At 39.2% G+C, this 18223-nt stretch overlaps 1 protein-coding gene across 1 annotated transcript in view; it reads left to right on the top strand.

The window, feature by feature from the left end:
• The window catches only part of CHRNA7 (cholinergic receptor nicotinic alpha 7 subunit), a 44387-nt gene extending 36535 nt beyond the window's left edge, over window positions 1-7852 (top strand). The window contains exons 6-10 of the mRNA XM_026084017.1: window positions 1216-1383; window positions 1986-2180; window positions 3569-3655; window positions 4627-4736; window positions 6849-7852. Coding sequence (XP_025939802.1) covers window positions 1216-1383; window positions 1986-2180; window positions 3569-3655; window positions 4627-4736; window positions 6849-7367 — 1079 coding nt within the window. The 3' untranslated portion in view covers window positions 7368-7852. The remainder of the gene's footprint in view (window positions 1-1215; window positions 1384-1985; window positions 2181-3568; window positions 3656-4626; window positions 4737-6848) is intronic.
• The last annotated feature ends 10371 nt before the right edge of the window (window positions 7853-18223 follow it).

An 18223-nucleotide genomic window follows, 5' to 3' on the forward strand; every position in this document is an offset into this window, starting at 1 on the left:
TGATAAATTTTAGTAACTCAGACTACTCATGTATGATGCAGTTTTAAATTTTACATCAATACTTGAATAATTCATTTATCTAGCTAGCCATCATTTGACAGATTTAAACCTAGATGCATCATGAATTACATGGAAAATGCTTCTGTAGGAAAGCCATCATGCAAGATGCATATTTAATAGTAACTATGTAAATTCTTCTGTCATAATCTACTGATTTCGGAAGTGTGGAAGTATGAAAGAACATTAAAAAAACAAAAGCCCTTTATATAAAGAGATATTGTTCACTAAAGTAAAGGTAATACCTCTTAATAAAAATGTATTTCATTAATTTCACTGTTTCTTCTATTAATAAGTTCACTTTACAAAAAGATGCTTAGCAATATCTTGGATGCGTCTACTATCTGAAATGATTTACTCTATTACTCTATTACTCTATTTTATCAAAACAATTCTTAGTCTGAAAGTAGGCTGTGCTTGATCTTTATTTGATATCAGAAACACATCACGGAATCTCGGGCTGTAGAGCAGGTGGAGTACTGTTTCTGTTCCCCAATTCAATTAGCATAATTCTTAGAATTTGACTGTTCCTAGAATTTGAATTTTAGAAACTACAGCAACAGAGCCAAGTGCTTTCCACACATATTAGATTTTCCTTCTAAGACCCCAGAGGACTTTAGGGATTCACCTGTTATTCTTTCAATATAAGATATTCCATTGGGTTTTTTCAATTTGATTCTGAAAGCTGATAAATGACAGGGCTCTGTCAAACAAAAGAAAAATAAGAAGCTACCATTCCTGAATAAATCAGGTTCATGTAACCTTAAAAATACAGTAAATAATCTTTCAGGAGTTCTCACTTTATTCAGTAACAGATATAAGAGAAACAGATTGCATTTTCTGCTGCATTTCAATCTGATAAATAGTAACCAGAAATCTGAGCTCTTTCTTCTCTAATCTTTTCCTACTATGTGGCAAAACGTGAATGCAGTTCAAAAAAATAGTTTATAACATCAATAAATGAATGGTGCAATTCCTTCCCTTTTGTATGACTGAATTTTGCTTTCTACATCTTAAGTCATGACTGACATATTTAAATATGCTTTACAAGTAAACATCAGAGGGTGCAATGTAGAACAAGGCCTGGTTACAAAATGGACGTGGAATTATGTGGAACAAACATTTCAGTTTAGTGTTCTTGTTTACAATCCAACCTAGGCATATTTAAAAGCTCATGCTACATAGATGTGCGCTGGTTTCCATTTGATGTTCAGAAGTGTAACTTGAAGTTTGGATCCTGGACCTATGGAGGCTGGTCCTTGGACTTACAAATGCAAGAAGCAGACATATCTGGCTATATTTCAAATGGAGAGTGGGATTTAGTAGGTAAGCTCTCGATTTCTTATTTATACTGTGAACCTGCAGCCTCCTTTCCATTGCCAAAATGGATGGAAATAATGATTGGGAAATGAAGACAGAAATGAAATTAATAAAGGGCCTTAGTGTAAATAAGGAACAAACATTATGGAGTCATACAGCTACTGAACTATTATACTACTCAAAGCAATGTCATCCGTACAGATTTGTACTGATTCGTTAATCTAGTTAACCAGTAATTTCTAGACAGATATACAAACTTGTAGTCTTTATAGATGCCCAAACAAATACACTGAGTAGCGGATTGCTAACAACCTTTAACTTTGAATGTCTAGCTAGTGGCATTTGAATCTCTGAGAAAAGACCTAAGATGAAAATCAGCGTAAAACAGTCAGTGACAAAATTGCTTCTTGAATTCAGTGAGTATCTTTCATCTGACTTTCCTTTATTATCTGACAAAAAACCACATAACTGAAATTAAAGAAGTTGTTTTACCTACAGTAAAACTTAGAAAGCTATATTTATCCTTTTCTATCTAAAAGTAACCGCTACACTAATATAGAGGTTATTGAAATTAATTTCTGGTTTTCTTTCTTTTCCCTCCTATATAGGAGTTCCTGGGAAGAGAACCGAGAGTTTTTACGAATGCTGTAAAGAACCTTACCCAGATGTAACATTCACAGTAACTATGAGACGTAGGACACTCTATTACGGACTCAATCTTCTTATTCCCTGTGTGCTAATATCAGCACTTGCCTTACTAGTTTTTCTGCTTCCAGCAGACTCGGGAGAAAAGATCTCACTAGGTAAATCCTTAATAGGATATTGTAAATATCATTGAACCAAAAAAGTTGCCTATATTTCAGGGTATTTAAACAGTCTTAGTAGACAAGCAGGAATAGTTTGTGTGTCCTTTTCTAGCTCATAAAATATTTCAACGTGTGATGCTCAAGCACGGTGGTCATGGTTAGTCCCTGCTGGGAGCTTAGGGGAGGCGAAGTTATGGAAGGGAAAAATTTCAGGCAATCAGACAGAAGCATGACAACTTCTGACTAACTTACTTAAGCAGCAGGGTTTCAATTTTTTACATTTGTTGAATAAAAAACCCACATTCACGGAGTAAAGCTTAAGTTTATAAATATGCCTTTGAACACTTTAAACTAGAATTCTTAATATTTCCTTTTAATAGTGAGTAATACTAAGAGCCTAAGATTACTTTTTGCCTCCTCACAAAAGACTTATTCCATCTAACTACTACTAAATACTATTCTAATTTTTATAGAGTTCTTCAGCTGAATTATTGACTTGCGGAACAAATCTGATGGCTTTAATTACTCTTAAGATGGTTGTTAAATATGTAATGAAACTTTCTGCCCCACACAAAACCACAAACGCACTGGCTACTGTGTGAACGGAGCTGTTACAAGGCAGAAATAAAACAGACGTTTCTCCACAGCCTGGCTTGACTGAGCAGCAGCCTCCCAAACCAGGGACTCCGGGCCCATATAATTCTTTGTTCCCAAGTGCTTTTCCACCACCGGCAGGTGCGGCCCTGAGAAAAGAGCGGCGCCTCGCTCCCAAGGGCTGGACACTGAGCACCGCGCAGCAGAAGTCAAACTCCAAAAATCAACATGCAGACAGCTCGGACATAGCCGCATGCAGAACCCAACAGCTATATCAAGAGATATTAAAGTCTGTCCTTAAAAATAAATTTGCTCTATTAGAATCCTGTCTATCACAACTGTGGCTTCCACACCAATGAATCAAAGTGTCTCATGCTCATATACTCAAAATCACGCCACATTTCTACAGCAAACAAACAGCAAGAAGTACTTTGATTTACCTCAGTTTAATAGCAAATGATAAAAACTGAACAGTTTTGCAATCATTGTTATGAGATTTAAAAATATGTACATTTGTACATGTTCAGAATACTCAAACCTATCCAAACAGAATAAAAAATCTTGTATTCACACCAGTATTGTGGAACAGTATTGATACTAGTTTGGCAGCACTGCTACCCCGATCCTGAACTAGCCTGAGAAAGGACAGGAGTACCACCACTGTGCTGGCACGAGGGTAACAGCGAGGATACACCTTGCTGAGAGCACCCCTTAGGATTAATTTTCTTCTTATTATTGCCTTGTAATTACAAGCCACTGATCTAATTCCAAACTTCATGTTTATCTTTCAGGTATAACAGTTTTATTGTCTCTCACTGTCTTCATGTTACTTGTGGCTGAAATTATGCCAGCAACATCTGATTCTGTGCCATTAATCGGTAAGCTAACGACAGCTTTTATTAACTTTTATTTTTTGTCAAACGAGCTGCAATGACTTTGCATCAAGGCCAGCAGTAAGGCAAATTACAGCGCATACAACGGCTTACTGCAGCTGAATGAGACAGCAGTGTTTAGGCTTAACCCTGCGGGAGTATCCAGCAGGGCCTCCAGGAAGCCCTGAATGTGCCGGACCCCCGCAGGAACATGATGGCAGAGAGCCGAGGGCCCAGCGCTGGCAGCCGAGGCCACAGAGCCCAGAGCCACCGGCAGGAGAGCACCAGGCTGGGGAGACGCGAGAAAGGCCAGGATACCGCTGGGCTGCACTGGGGGATCACCAGCCCCCAGGGGCTGCCAAGCTGCCCTTTTGCCTAATGCTGCCCTTAACAGGAGTCCCCCATGGGGACAGTGACCTCCAATGCGTCCGCGGGCTCTCTGCTCTGGAGAAGGGTCAAGAGCAAAGTAAACACAGACACTCCAGAGCACAGGGGAAAGCGCGAGGGAGGCAGTTCCCCAGGAGAAGCTGCTGCAGCTTGCGCAGCTGGTGGGACCTCAGGGAGACAGAACAGAGCCTGCTGGAAGTCCCCCACTGCAACTGTGCAAACACAAAGAGAAACTTTTCAAAAGAAAGACTAGCCAATCTCTAAAGTACTGGTGAATGAAAATCGGAGGATGATTTTTTCCAAGGTTGTTTAGAACAGGTACAGGATCAGTTTCCCCGAGAAAACTGATACAGGCTGGCTCCCCTCGGCCAAAAGAGTTGCTGCTCCTCCCGCTTTGGAGAAATCTTTCCCAAGCACCCGAAGTAGCACGTGTAGCCCTAGTGAAAAGCTGACAAAAGGACTGAACAGTAACATGTGTGCATGCACACAAACACCCACTATAATATAGTGTATATGTATATAGATATGCACATAGATGCAACGCAGTATCACTCAAAGTACATTGCTGTAATTATCTGTTTGCTTTGCAGCTCAGTATTTTGCCAGCACTATGATTATTGTTGGTCTTTCTGTTGTTGTTACTGTTATTGTTCTGCAATATCACCATCACGATCCAGATGGGGGGAAAATGCCAAAATGGGTAAGCTTTGATTTTAATGCATTATCCATTTTACAAATGTCCAGATGAGAGACGTGATACAGTAGCTGGTAACCCATACTTACTTCCCGCTGTTAAAAAAAATAAATCCTTCCCCAACATTTTGCTTTGAAAGGTAGTTTCACCATAAATGAATTTTCAAAATATCTTTCTTTTGGTGGACTTTTATGTGCGAGAGTGTGAGTGAGAGAGAGAAAGAGAATATTCATCTTGCTTCTAAATTAAGAATGTCCTTCACAACAGTTAGGGGCATCTCAAGATTTTGATAAAACCTAACTAAATAGATGAAGGTGATTTTCAAATGAGCTGCAATGGTCAGTGGTGCAACAGGTAGGAGAAAAGAGTCAGCTACTGATGGAGATTATAAATGCACGAAACATGCTAGCCTCAAGGTGTGACTGCGCAGCTGCTATATATTTTTGTGCCGTGCATAAGGAAACAGGAATAGCCAAAAGAGCCACAGTTGCTCAAGTGGAAATGAAACTTGCTCTTACAATTCTGATCTTAACATCTCTGGTCAAGAACATCTGTTGAGTGCAAATGAAAATTAAGTTCTTTTTTTAAGCGCATAAGGCTTTCTTCCTAATGTACTTCTATGAGTGTTGTTTTTTTTAAAAAAAAAACAACAACAAAGAACATTATCCTGCTATTGGAGTTCTCTTTGCAGAAAACAAAATTAAATACTGAGTGTCGATGAATATCAGTTGTCCACCCTTCCTGACTTCACCCAGCACAAGGCAACACCAGGCACTGGTGAAGATGGAAAGACCTTTCTCTTTTTCTCTCTAGAAAAATATGAGTTATTATTAGCCTTACTAGTCAAAAAGAACATGCATACAACAGTGCCCTATAGACAAGAGAACGAGAGGTTCTCTGGCCCATCCTGGGATAGTGAGCTAAAAAAAAAAAATTGTATGAAGAGAATAAAAGGTATATATCTTTAGATTGATGTCTGGTGACCTACAAGGGACAAATCTGTAGTACTGAGTCAAACATCCTCAGAAGACCAGAGTACTTGATATTAAGGAGCAAGCTTTGGTGTTGAGAAGCTGAAGTCCACTGGACTCTATTTTGATGCTGGTGGGTTTTGGATCAGGCCCTCAGTTAAGAAAATATTATCCTTCTAGGTGAAACAAAATAATGGAAACAGAATAAGAAGGCAAGATCTGTCTTTGGTTTGGATGTTTGCCTGGATATAACATCTACTCTGAGTAGCAATCTGCAGTCAGAATAAATCAACCAGATCTAACATTAATTACAGTGCAAGGGTTGCATGTTATATGAGACGATAATATTTCATTAGTGCTCTGAAAAGAAACACTGGAATGTGCTCTTGAAATCTGATCGAAATAAATTATAGAAGCTTGAATCTGAACTGGGGCAGTCTCTGGCTTGCCTGCACATTCTGTAAGGCTGGATTAAGGCAACATGGAAAACAATAAAATGAAATCTAGTGATTAAATTTTCAGCAGTATTTCTTTTTTAAAATCAAGATCTTTTTTCCATCTTTTCTGCGTTATATCCACATCTCTTTTCTAAAATATGCCATCAACTGTTGTGGAAGTCATGTGACAACATAGCCAAAACACTGCAAAATTTAGTAGTCCAGTCCAATCAGTATAGCACCTGTTTAGCAGCCACCTCCAAACAGTAACGCCACGCAAAATTAATCTTAAAGCAGAAATATGAGTAAAAGAATTCACTAAGTCTAAAACAGAGCTCCTTAGACTATTCAAAAATAATCGTTCTTTAATAAATGAAAAATTTTTATTCATGATTTCTAGTAAAAGCTGAAAAGGCTGTCGTATTGCTGTTCAAGTGTAACAAGTATCAGCCCTACGCAGACTCCCATCGGGGTGGGGGGACTCACCAGCAATAGTTTAACAGCAGCCCGAGGCAATCAACAGCACGGCTGCAGTAGGGAAGCAGACTGAATGGCTGGCAAACAAATCAATTGGAAAACTATGGTACCTTCTAAAACTGCTGTGTGGGACAAGCAGTGACCAGACAGTCACCCAGGCTGTAAAAATGTAAATAGCTACTGAGGAGAGTAGTTGTGTACAGCAATGCTTATTCTCAGTAATTATCTTCCAGACAAGGATTATTCTTCTGAACTGGTGTGCTTGGTTTCTGAGGATGAAAAGACCAGGGGAAGATAAAGTGCGTCCTGCCTGTCAACATAAACAGCGTCGATGTAGCCTATCAAGCGTGGAGATGAACACCGTGAGTGGACAGCAATCCAGCAATGGGAATATGCTCTACATTGGGTTTAGGGGGCTGGAAGGGGTTCACTGTACACCTACCACTGATTCAGGGGTGATCTGTGGGAGGATGACCTGCTCACCAACAGAAGAAGAAAACCTCCTGCACAGTGGCCACCCTTCTGAAGGTGACCCAGATTTGGCTAAGATCTTGGAAGAGGTCCGCTATATCGCAAACCGATTCAGAGACCAGGATGAAGAAGAAGCCATATGCAACGAATGGAAGTTTGCAGCCTCTGTAGTGGATCGGCTCTGCTTGATGGCTTTTTCAGTCTTCACAATCATTTGTACAATTGGTATTTTAATGTCAGCACCAAACTTTGTAGAGGCCGTGTCTAAAGATTTTGCTTAACTCCTAACTACAACATGATTCTCTGAGGTATGATATGTAGCAAATCAGAGTGGTTTTTGTTAGTTTAACTGCTTGTTTTTAATAAGTATTCTGCTTCTCATTGTCCTCATTCTTTTGACCCCTCTTGCATCCATCCCTGGCCTGGAGCTCCCTCTGAACAGGGGCAGCGTTTCAGCAGGGGAGCCAAGGAATGTGCTGCCTGGGAGAGCTCCTTCACGCACCCTGGTGTGGGAGACGCGAAGTGGCTGTGAGCCCCTTCAGAACGGCAGGGTATTGCACCAGGAGCTCTTACGGATTTTTGAACCAAATGGCTATTTTTAAAAATAATAGGTAGGCAATGGCAGAATGTCATTTCTTCCTGACTGTTTTAAAAGAATGAAGGTAGCCCATCTGAATTTGAATAAGTGATTATAAGCACTTAACTTTAGGAAAGGATTAAATACAAATGGATGGAAGCTCAAACAGCACAGAGAGAAGTGGAAAATTGCAAGCCCATCAGTTACTGTTTCTTACTGAGTGGCAGTACGTAGCTCTCTACTTCAGTTCACTAGTCAGCCCCGTAACTCCTTCCATGCGATGTATAGGGAACATCAGTGCTAATACAGGATGCAGAAATTTCTCTGAGAGGCAAGAAACCTGAAAGTTAAGATGACAGAGCACATAACGTGTCCTTCTGTATTTTTCTGGATTTGACCTAGAAGTTTGGCCTGAATTCTTAAAACAGGTTTCACAGTAACTTTTGAGGTGTTTTCTTCTTCTTCCTTCTCCTCAAAAAGACATTCTTTCAACTGATGACTTTTGTTGGTCTTTACTTTTTTTTTAGCTATCATTAAAAAAAATGAAGAATTTAAGATGCCTTATATTTGTTTAAAAAAAAAATACACACACTTTTTTCTCTACTGTTAAGTGCATTCCAACGTGGAAAAAGTAAATCAGCGTGTCATCTCTACAGACTCAAGTATAAATGAAAAATCTAAAGCAAAACAAGCCATTAAGTCTTGAGATCAAGATTTGAATTTCAAAATTAAATGTTTGATCTGTTGCATGCATAGCCTTTTATAGACATCTTTCTGTTGAGTCACTATAACATGTCATTACAAGAAAACTATACCCTTTCTGCTCAGTGTATCATCCCAAGAGCACTAATGAATAATAAAGATTTACTGGGTTCAATATGAACCATATATACTGTTCATATATATATTCATACAGATATGTCCCAGGAAAGCTTAAGATTTAAAAACAAATTCTTTTAAATTTAGTCAGACATTTGCAAAGGCAAAGCAAATAGTTCATTACCTTATTTGTCATTTACGACTCTGAAATTCTCCCCCTCAAAATATGTTTAGTTTTCATGTGACTTTAATGTCTTAAGAAAAGGGAAGAGCTGAGAATACTAGAACCTGAAACTTTGTGTGCACAAAATAGCTGATAAGTAGTCTCACGCTGACATGCCAGCATTACTGACCAGCAATCTAAGGGATAAAAGGTGTGCGGGGAGGATTACTTCAGCACCATCTGCTTGTTTCATCCTACAGAACCCCAGCTTCTTGGCTGAGGTGGCCAACAGGGACGCAGACTGAGACCTGTTGTAGGACCTTGTTTTTATTGTGAGACTCAAGGCCTCAGTTTTTAGATGGATTAAAAGAAAGCAACTGAAAAGGTTGCTGTTTCTAAGCATCAATTTCTTGTTCAGAGGCTGCTCCCCTAATCAGGAAAATCAAATTTCATGTGAATTAAATCCAGAGTTACCACTGGTACAGTCCATTCCCCTGAGCGAAGACCTTGCTCAACCCTATTTGTGCCAGATAAAAGGGCAGGACAAGTGAGAGCAAGGCAGGATTTTTCTTACAGCCTGTGAATTTGGTACTGTCCTCTTGAAAGATCATTCAGACTCTCAACACACACTGCAAAGATCTGGGCAAAGCATTTGTGTCCTTCTGTTCCATTATGAAACCTTCTCACTTCAGTTATCTGTGAGGAAGGTATTTTTCAGGCACAGTTACTAAGAATTAGCAACACAATAATTCCTGCAATTATTTCTGGCTTGTAGGTTGCATATGAATAGGAAACTGTGAGTATCCACAATCTGAAATGTGAGTTTTGTTCATTTGTGAATGACTACAAATAACAAGTGGCACGTGCTGCTCTTCTGAGCATTTCTGGAATAGGCTTCCTGATGCGAATGTTGATTTGCATTAATATTTTTCCTTCAGTAAGTATCCCTGAATAGCCACCTAAAATGTTTCATTTAGTCTTTGCAAAGTTTTGGGGTCCTTCTGAATAAGAAAATTTTAAAAAGAAATAATATGTTTTAGCAACTATCTCGTGCAATGGGACATAACAATTAAAGACATGTAATACACTAAAGGAAGCAAGAGAATACCCCTCTTTCCATCAGAATCCATTTAGAATATCAGTAGAAATCATCTTGCTAAATACAGTTATTTACAGAAGGATGGGGAAAGCAATTTACAATTTGACAGTAAACTTTATTACCAGTGACAGACTGTGCCTACACTTAAAAACCGGAGACTGGTAACTGGCCTTTAAATGAAGCCCTATCACAGTTAGTAAAACTGGGATTACACTGTCAAAGACCAAGCGTTAGACAAATTAGTGGTAAAACATCAGCATTGTGCCTACTCTACTGCCCTCATCATTGCCAGGATTAATGAAAGAGAGCCAAGGGGACAAGTGAATCTTAATTTTCTTATTGTCAACACAACCTGTAAACATTTTATAACAAGATGGTTATAAACCATAAATATAACAGTGACTTCTTCTCAATTACATTATTTTGCAGCTAAGAGTTAAATTTTCATATCACTGAGCTGAGCAAATTGGTAGGATTATTGTCAAATTGTGTACGTCTTAAATATATTTGTGTATGTGCTAAAAATATTCTGATCTAAATGCTGGGAAAAATATTTATTTAAAAACCCAGGCATAGAGATGGGAATTAAATACTGTATACAGTATGTGTATATAATAGAATAGAATATATACTGATGGTAAGGATCTGTTATGATCTTAGAAGTCCAGAGAGTAGGATATCCAAGTGGTTCACCACAACTAAGCTATGACTTGTCTGACAACTTCAAAAGCTCACTCTAGAGCTCAGCTATCATGTACAGTACTATGTGTGAACAATGTACATTATTTTTTCTGTTTTTATATTGAATTGTATTGAATATTAAAAAAAACTTTTTAATATTTAAAAATAATTTAAGTGTTAATGCCAAAAAAATTCCAATTGTAAAATTTTAAAAGGTTAGTTTTAAATACAGATAAATTATTTAAACAGTATTTAAAATAGTAAATTATTTTATATAGGAATTGATAATACTATGTAAGACTTTTTTTTTTTTTTAAAGGTTTCTTTAAATTCTCTTTACATTCTCTATAGTTGCAGGATGTAATCTCAATTCACCTGCGACAAATCTACTTTTCACTTTCTTTTACAAGAAAAGAAGGTAAACCAAAGTCCTGGATTTTCTTTCCTTTTGTTACACTATTTTTTACATTAAGAAACATTGCACAGAGGACATTAGAAAGTGGTGTTACATCTGCTAGGTACTGATTGTCATATAAGTAATTTAATATCTTTTCAGTTCAGTACAAATAAAAAATTTAGATCAAGAGATTTACGATTCTTTCTTATTTTGGTATGATGGAAATAAACTCAAGCAGTAGAAAACCTGAATAACCATAAAAGAAAGAAAAATTTCTTTGGAAATATTCTGGGATGACAAAGGTCTTTGATAACTACAAGTATGTTCATATCCTCCTAGAAAACCACTCCCACACCAAAGTTTATACATCAGTCTTACATCAGGTGTCAAGTAAGCAGGACTGAAATACCAGCTACGCTTTTGGGCTTGCCTCAATGTCCAGATGAATTTAACTCTTGAAGATTAACACAAAAGATAAATAAGACAGAAAAAACAAGTCTTTACCAGCTGAATAAACTGCTGGTTTTGGCAGCTGCAAGGTTTGTTCATTGGCTAGTGGTGAAAAAATACCAGGTCAGTGGAATACCCCTGGACAGGGCTCTAGATGGTAAAGCGTAGCCATCTGGTTTTAAACTCATCAGAGCAATCAGGATACACTTCCTCTTCAGCCAAACTGATTTTTTAGCCTAACCTCATGATATTAAGATGTAAATCTTAAAATGTTGTGAACAGAGTCAGCACATACAATTGCAGCAAATCTAACCTGGTAATTAAACAGGATCCTAACAGGACTAGAGCCGCAAAAGAAAGCCTGCTGCTGCTTTTCTTTTTTTCCTTTTCCTTTTCTTTCCCCTTTTTTTTTTTTTTTTAAACACAGCATCGTCTGCTTAAAGGAAATCTTAGTGTTCATGTAACAGTTATTTGTGCCATTAAGCAATTTTCAGATGATGACATATAGAGAGAATAAACAACGATCTCTCACATGCGCTCTCTCTCTTCTGACCCAGAAGAGTCTTTCCACTCCTCATTGAGCCGGTTCACTCCAATCACAACATTCAGAACTGCAATTAACAGAGTTAAAGGCAAAAAATACAAACCCATGGCAATTTTAATTCTGAACTTGGAAGGGTCCAGAACCAGCTTAGCATCAAAGCCACTTAGTTTTATCTATATCCTCACAGCAAGGATATAACTAGTAAATCATTGAGCTTTCAAAACTGCACTGATTTGTCTCTGTAATTAAAGCCATAGAGGAATGCAACAGTTTAAATTCCCAAATGATCTGAATATAAACCTTATAAAATCAAAAATCCACAGTCATGACATCATCTAATACTAATTCGGGATTTGCGTACACGTGGATAACAACCATAGAGGTTTTCCTCTTACCTAACCAATAAACAATATAATCCAGTGCCTATGAAAGCCAGCGAAATCTTTCTGCTGATTCAGGGAGCCTGGGATCAGGACCATATTCAGTCCAACAAATTTCACAGCTATCATTTATGTATTACACTGATTCACTGTAGGCATGCAAATGAATTAAGAATGAGCCAGCTATTAAATATTTATATTAGAAAAATTTGCTTTAGGTTTAGAAACCAAAAATCTGGGATCTGATCCCAAAGCGAGATATACGAACAATATTATCTTACTTCATGGTACACATGGATTACATAGAGCTGTGAAGCATTTTCATAATGTCACCATACAACAATTCCTGTTCAAGACTGCTTTTGCTGACACAACACATGTATGTTGCTCCCTCTCCTCCTCATCTCCTATTTCTGGCCAAATAAAGTCTAACTGGCAGGGGTTATCTGATCACAAAAAGTGTTACAGACCAACATTCAGGAAGAGCATATAATAAGTTTAACCCCTGAATCAAGAGAGACTGTCCTCACAGAATTTGACATCTTCATGCCAGATTGCACACTACAAGACAATACTCTCCAATCAAAAATTCATGCCAACACTGCAGTGCAGGAAGCCTTCCACTGCTGACAGCGGCTCCTTGCAGGGTGACGCCAGCTAGGCGATTCACTGGAGAGGCATGAAAGGTGGTAAGTGTTTTCCTGATTTTTCTGTCTATGCTATGTATTGTGGGTACAATGACAATACACTGTCTTCACTGGGAAGACATGGAGATTAGTAATAAGTCTAGCTTGTAAGATATTTCTTCCCTTTGACTAGGTAACAATGCAAGAAACCTAGAAGCAGTGGGTTGCAACATGTAGCCTAATACAATAACTAGTTGGCTAGTAGACCAAGGATTGATTTCTCCATCTTGCTGTCTTCCCTACTGAATGAAAGGGTGTTCTCTCAGCTATTAAACAGGTAAGAGACAGGTGTATTGTAGGTACTCCTGCCCTCCCTCAGTGTAATCCTCCAGAAACTACTGTTGTAGACTGACCATGCCATTGTTCCCACAGATCAGTCAGGCACATTCAGATACTGGAGTCCAGCTCACTGTTGCTAATGTATTTTCAAAATACCTGAAGCTTTAAATAACTTTACTTTGGGAGCAAATGCAAGTCTGCACACCTTTCAGTCCTGTTGGTAAAAGATGGCTTTTACAATACAGCAATAACCCTCCTGCACAAGCAGCAAATCCACATCGAATAGGTGATGATAAAACACACAATATGTGTTGACTACATGACATATCTTCCAACAGGCCAAGGTAGGCTTTGCTGTTGATCCTGTTGAGGGATGCAAATCAGCACTTTTCCTGCAGGGATCAGGCTCCCTACTACTTTTCTGCTAGTAAACTCCACATGAAACCCAAAGAGCTCCAATATGATCCAGACCAGCAGCACTGAGCCAGGATAATATTGTCTGTTTCAGCCTCCACTGCTACAGGTGTACATGCACACTTAAAGACTGTGTAATCAGCAAAACCCATGGATTTAAAATAATTTCAAACAGACTATATCACTTTAAGAGGCTATTATTTCTCCTTTTCACTGCCATCCCCACTTTCTCCAGCCATCTATCCTTCCATCAAGTATAGATTCAGAATATGAATCCTGCTCATTGAGCTTAGCTTTAGCCAGCACCAATTGATGGAAGCATGTTGTGGGTCTCCTACCCTTGCAGACAGGCAGAACGTCCAGTTATCTGCACTTCTGTGTAGCCCTAGCCAGGGCTGAATTCTCTAGGCAGATGCTTAATCTCATCTAAGTAAAAGTTCTTTATAGGACTGACAGCTGGTTAGGATTTCAAAGTACAAGAAAGGACATGTAGAACACCTGATTTCACAGGATCATAGGATAATGCAGGTTGGAAGGAACTTCAGAAGCACCCCACCCTCAGCCTCTCCTCATCAGGCCTGCGCCCCAGCCGCCGACTTCCTTGGCAGCCCTCCACTGATCTCACTTCAGTTCATCAGTGTCCTCCTCGTACTGGGGGACCCAAAACTAGACACAGTATTCTAGATGCAGTCTCATGAGTACAGAGGGATAATCATTTCCCCCATCAATGGGCTATGCCCCTGCTGATACAAGGCAGTGTACTGTTGGATTCCTTTGCTGCTGGGGCTCACAGCTGGCTCCTGCGCAGCTTGCTGGCTACCAAGATCCCCCAGGGCCTTTTCTGCAGATCTGCTCCCCAGCTGCTCAGCCCCCAGCCTGTATTGCTGCAACGAGTTCTTCCTTGCCAAGGGCAGGACTTTGCACTTGGCCTTACTGAATTTTATCAGGGTCCTGTTGGCCTATTCCTCCAGCTCCTCTAGGTCTCCCTAAATGGCAGCACTGCTATCACTGATACCCCTAGTTTGGTGTCACTGCAAACTTGATGAAAGAGCACTCCACCGTCTCCTCCAGGTCACTGATAAACATGCTGAACAGGACAGGTCCAAGGACAGACCCCTGCAGTGCTCCTCGTTACCAGCCTTGCGGTAGAGAATGACCCATTAACTGCTACTCCCACAGCCCAGTCATCAGTTCAGCTTTTTACCCATCTAGCTGTCATCTACATCTTGACCTTTTTTTTTTTTTAAACAAGCATAGTTTGTTTTTTTTTCAGATAAGCATTTGACACAGATCTAGCAGTCCTTCATAACCACCTTTAAAAATAATGCCCCCCATCAGCTCACAGAAAGTCAGTTAGACTTGGCATTGAGAAAAAGTTGCACTGGTTCCAGGAAAGCTGTAACTCAACCTAGGCTTCATTCAGCTAATGCAAAGGGCAATATACAGTTCCTTATTTCAAATTTTCTTGACTCTATTAGAAACTGGCTTAAACTGAACTAAGCTGAAATCAGGTTAACAATATGCACAGTTTGTACTTTTTCAGTTTTAAAAGCTACTGAAGTTAAACTGTTGCATTGCTGTCTGCAGACAAGGTTAATACTCATTCATTATCTTGTTGGGAATTAACGAAGACCTGTTGTAACATTGCTTAATGATATTTAACAACCTCTCCATGTTGTTTATAATTGAAAGTACCTTGGGGTTAAGAGACTAGAAATCCCTACAGGAGAAGCCGCCAAAGTATTTTATCTTTTAAATTAGGCTGCTAAAGGTAAAAGGGGGATTTGAGGGATTGACACAGAAAAGGGGGGGGCAGGGGCAGATTCCAGTGGGAGCTGTGACATCTGTCTCTGTTACCAGGCGTGTATAACAAAACTCGGACAGCCCATGGGACAATTTCTTTGGTCGCTGGCTGCTGAGTGACAGCATGTGCTGTTTGGTGCAGATGGGGCTGGAGAGAGGGCAGGTCCACACTGACCACAGGGGCACAGAGCAGTCACAGCTGGCCACACTTCCATTTGTGCCCTTGACGTACATGTGCAGAGCCTCATTCGTGAGGCAACTGACCTGAACCGCGTTTCTTTTAATGACATATGCAAGGATCCAGAGCTGTTCATAGCTTGAAGCTTTCCCGTCCCTTTTATCCAACTCGGAGAGAACTAGAGAACATCTCCATCCTCCTTCCCCTTTTCCTGTATCTACATTTATAATCTGCCTCCTCAGGAAGACTGAGTTAAAACAAAACCTACTCAAAGATGTAAATAAATGTAGATAATAATATTCTGCAAAATAGAGAGAAGTGTCCTTAAATTATGGTATATATTAGCTTAAAAATAATATGGCATTTATTGCTAAAATTATGCCAGAATTCATAGTCTTCCAGTAATTTTTTCAGTTGCAGTAATACTGCCTGGGCTATTAGTATGCCATCTAATAAATGGGTTGAGGGGGAAAAAAACCTTCTTACTGAAATTCTGAAGCAATCAGTGTGGGTTGAACTAGGAGGTGGTGGTGAAAAGTCCCTAAGGCCACAAGAGCTTTTAGCCCTAGTGCTTGTCTTTGAAGAAAGCTCCTTGTTTGCAATCACTTAGTGGGTTGTTCTCTGCACCCAATGGAAGGCAACCCAGAATGAATTGCAGTGCACAGATCTAAGGCATCCAACTTTAGTTCTGAAAGACTGGATTCATGCCCACTAAATACGGCAATAAAAGCCTATTTATTTTCTCATGTATTTTTTGTAATGCAGTGGAAAATGTCCTACTTACTGCTTGCAGCAATATAAACCTGCAGAGTGCAAATTCTGAGGCTTGCATCTCCAGGCATCAGCTTTAATGTATTTTAAGAGTAACCCTACATCAGTGTAAATGACAGGACATTTAGCCTAGTATTATACACAAAACATACCCTCATTCTACAGCTTTTGCTAGTTCAATCTGTTCTGTTCCATCCTCCAAAGGCCCCAAGAATAGCAGTACCATTTTTTTTCCACAGAAGACAGGGCTGTAACAGTGACAGAAAGATGTTTTACCAGCACTACACAAGGTCAGAACTTTTTGCATAAAATTAGAGCACTTTTTGAATTATAATATTTGTCACCTCTGATATAGACACCTAATTTGGACCACGGAGACTCAAAATTAACTTATTTTCCAGTTTCATGAGATCAGATATGGCATTTTTCACGCCTCAGTTTTCTCATTAGTATGCTGTATGTTTGGTCAAAGACCTTTCATTACTGACCATTTTCATATGTGGACTTCACCTCACTGAGTACAGTTAGTATTTTCTCTCGAATAGTGACCTAGTATGGAAAACTTCAGTAGTTTTTATGTAATGCCATAAACCGCATAATTGATTTGGAAAATGATTTGTGTTAGGGAGCATCATGAGATTACAGGTAATCCATAGCACTTTCCTCAGACAGTAACAGCACTGATTTCCCATTTACTTGAGAAAAATAAACTTTTGGCATTCCATAAAATGCTTTAAGAAACACAGTCCTCACATTACCCGACACACAGGTTTGGGCCTATGCCCCAAACATATTTCCTTTGCTTAACTTAGGCAGCGTGAGTGAATGCTATTGATTATAGTCCAAAGTGTAACTATTATTACAGGATTTCTCTCTATATATTTTTTACTTTTCTTTAGCCTAAAGGATAAAATCACACAGGAGCTAGATCGCAGTGTACGTGATAGCAGACGAAAGCCAGGAAGGCAGACATACTTAAAGAAGCTGGTGAACTGAGAGGTATTTTTCATCACAAGAGTAGCTCAAAGGCAACCGTAAGGCAGTAAATTCCCAGTTCCCACACTGCTGAGCACTCGCTCGGTCTGTGGTTCTGTGATGGAAGAGAGCCCAAGCTCTTGCTGAGTCAGAAAGCTGGTGAAGACATGCAAGTGTAGAAATGCTGGTCTGCAGAGAGAGACAGTGAGTCATATCAGCATTTGATACAAACCTAGAATCTGAAAGGCAGCTGAAAAGGCTATGCAGAACTTCAGCGAGAGCTAAGCTCTACCAGGAAGCAGTTCAACCTTTTCTCCAGGAGTTTTACTCTTTGCCTATCTAGCTAACATTACTGTCAACGTAGATGAAGAATATTATAGTGTATTTAGAGAGCTCTATGTGCAATTTTTTTAAATCCTGATAAAGGGAAGTATGCACATACATACAACCCTGCTGGAAAAAGAATCTTTTCTGGATAAGGTGTTTGCTTTTCATTTTTATTAAAACATAGATTTTGTTTGCCTGCAATTCACTGGCTGCAGAGTCTGAGAAAGAACCTCAGCTGCTGAAAATTATACATACCATTCCATGGATGTTACTAATTTGTAGTGCCTGAACATTGAACCAAACCCTTTTCCTTTTCAATTTTTTATGCTCTTTGTCTGTCTAAACTATAAAAGTTGTAAGCTTTTTAAACAATGAAGTTTTAGGTAATGCTTTCAAAGCCGTTTAAATGCCATAAGAACTTCAGCCCTCCCTCCTTTCAAAGCAGGTTTACATACGTGGAGCTGAGGCGCACACGTTCTCAAAGGCAGCCGAGTGCTTCTAAGAATTTGGATCAAATACATTTTGGAAAAGAGAAATCTGGCAACCCTTCACTTGCACTAAGAAAATCTCTGTGTGAAAAATACTGAACAGCTT

This window comes from Apteryx rowi, unplaced genomic scaffold, assembly GCF_003343035.1.
Source record: "Apteryx rowi isolate R43461 unplaced genomic scaffold, aptRow1 scaffold_624, whole genome shotgun sequence".
Classification (NCBI taxonomy): domain Eukaryota; kingdom Metazoa; phylum Chordata; class Aves; order Apterygiformes; family Apterygidae; genus Apteryx; species Apteryx rowi.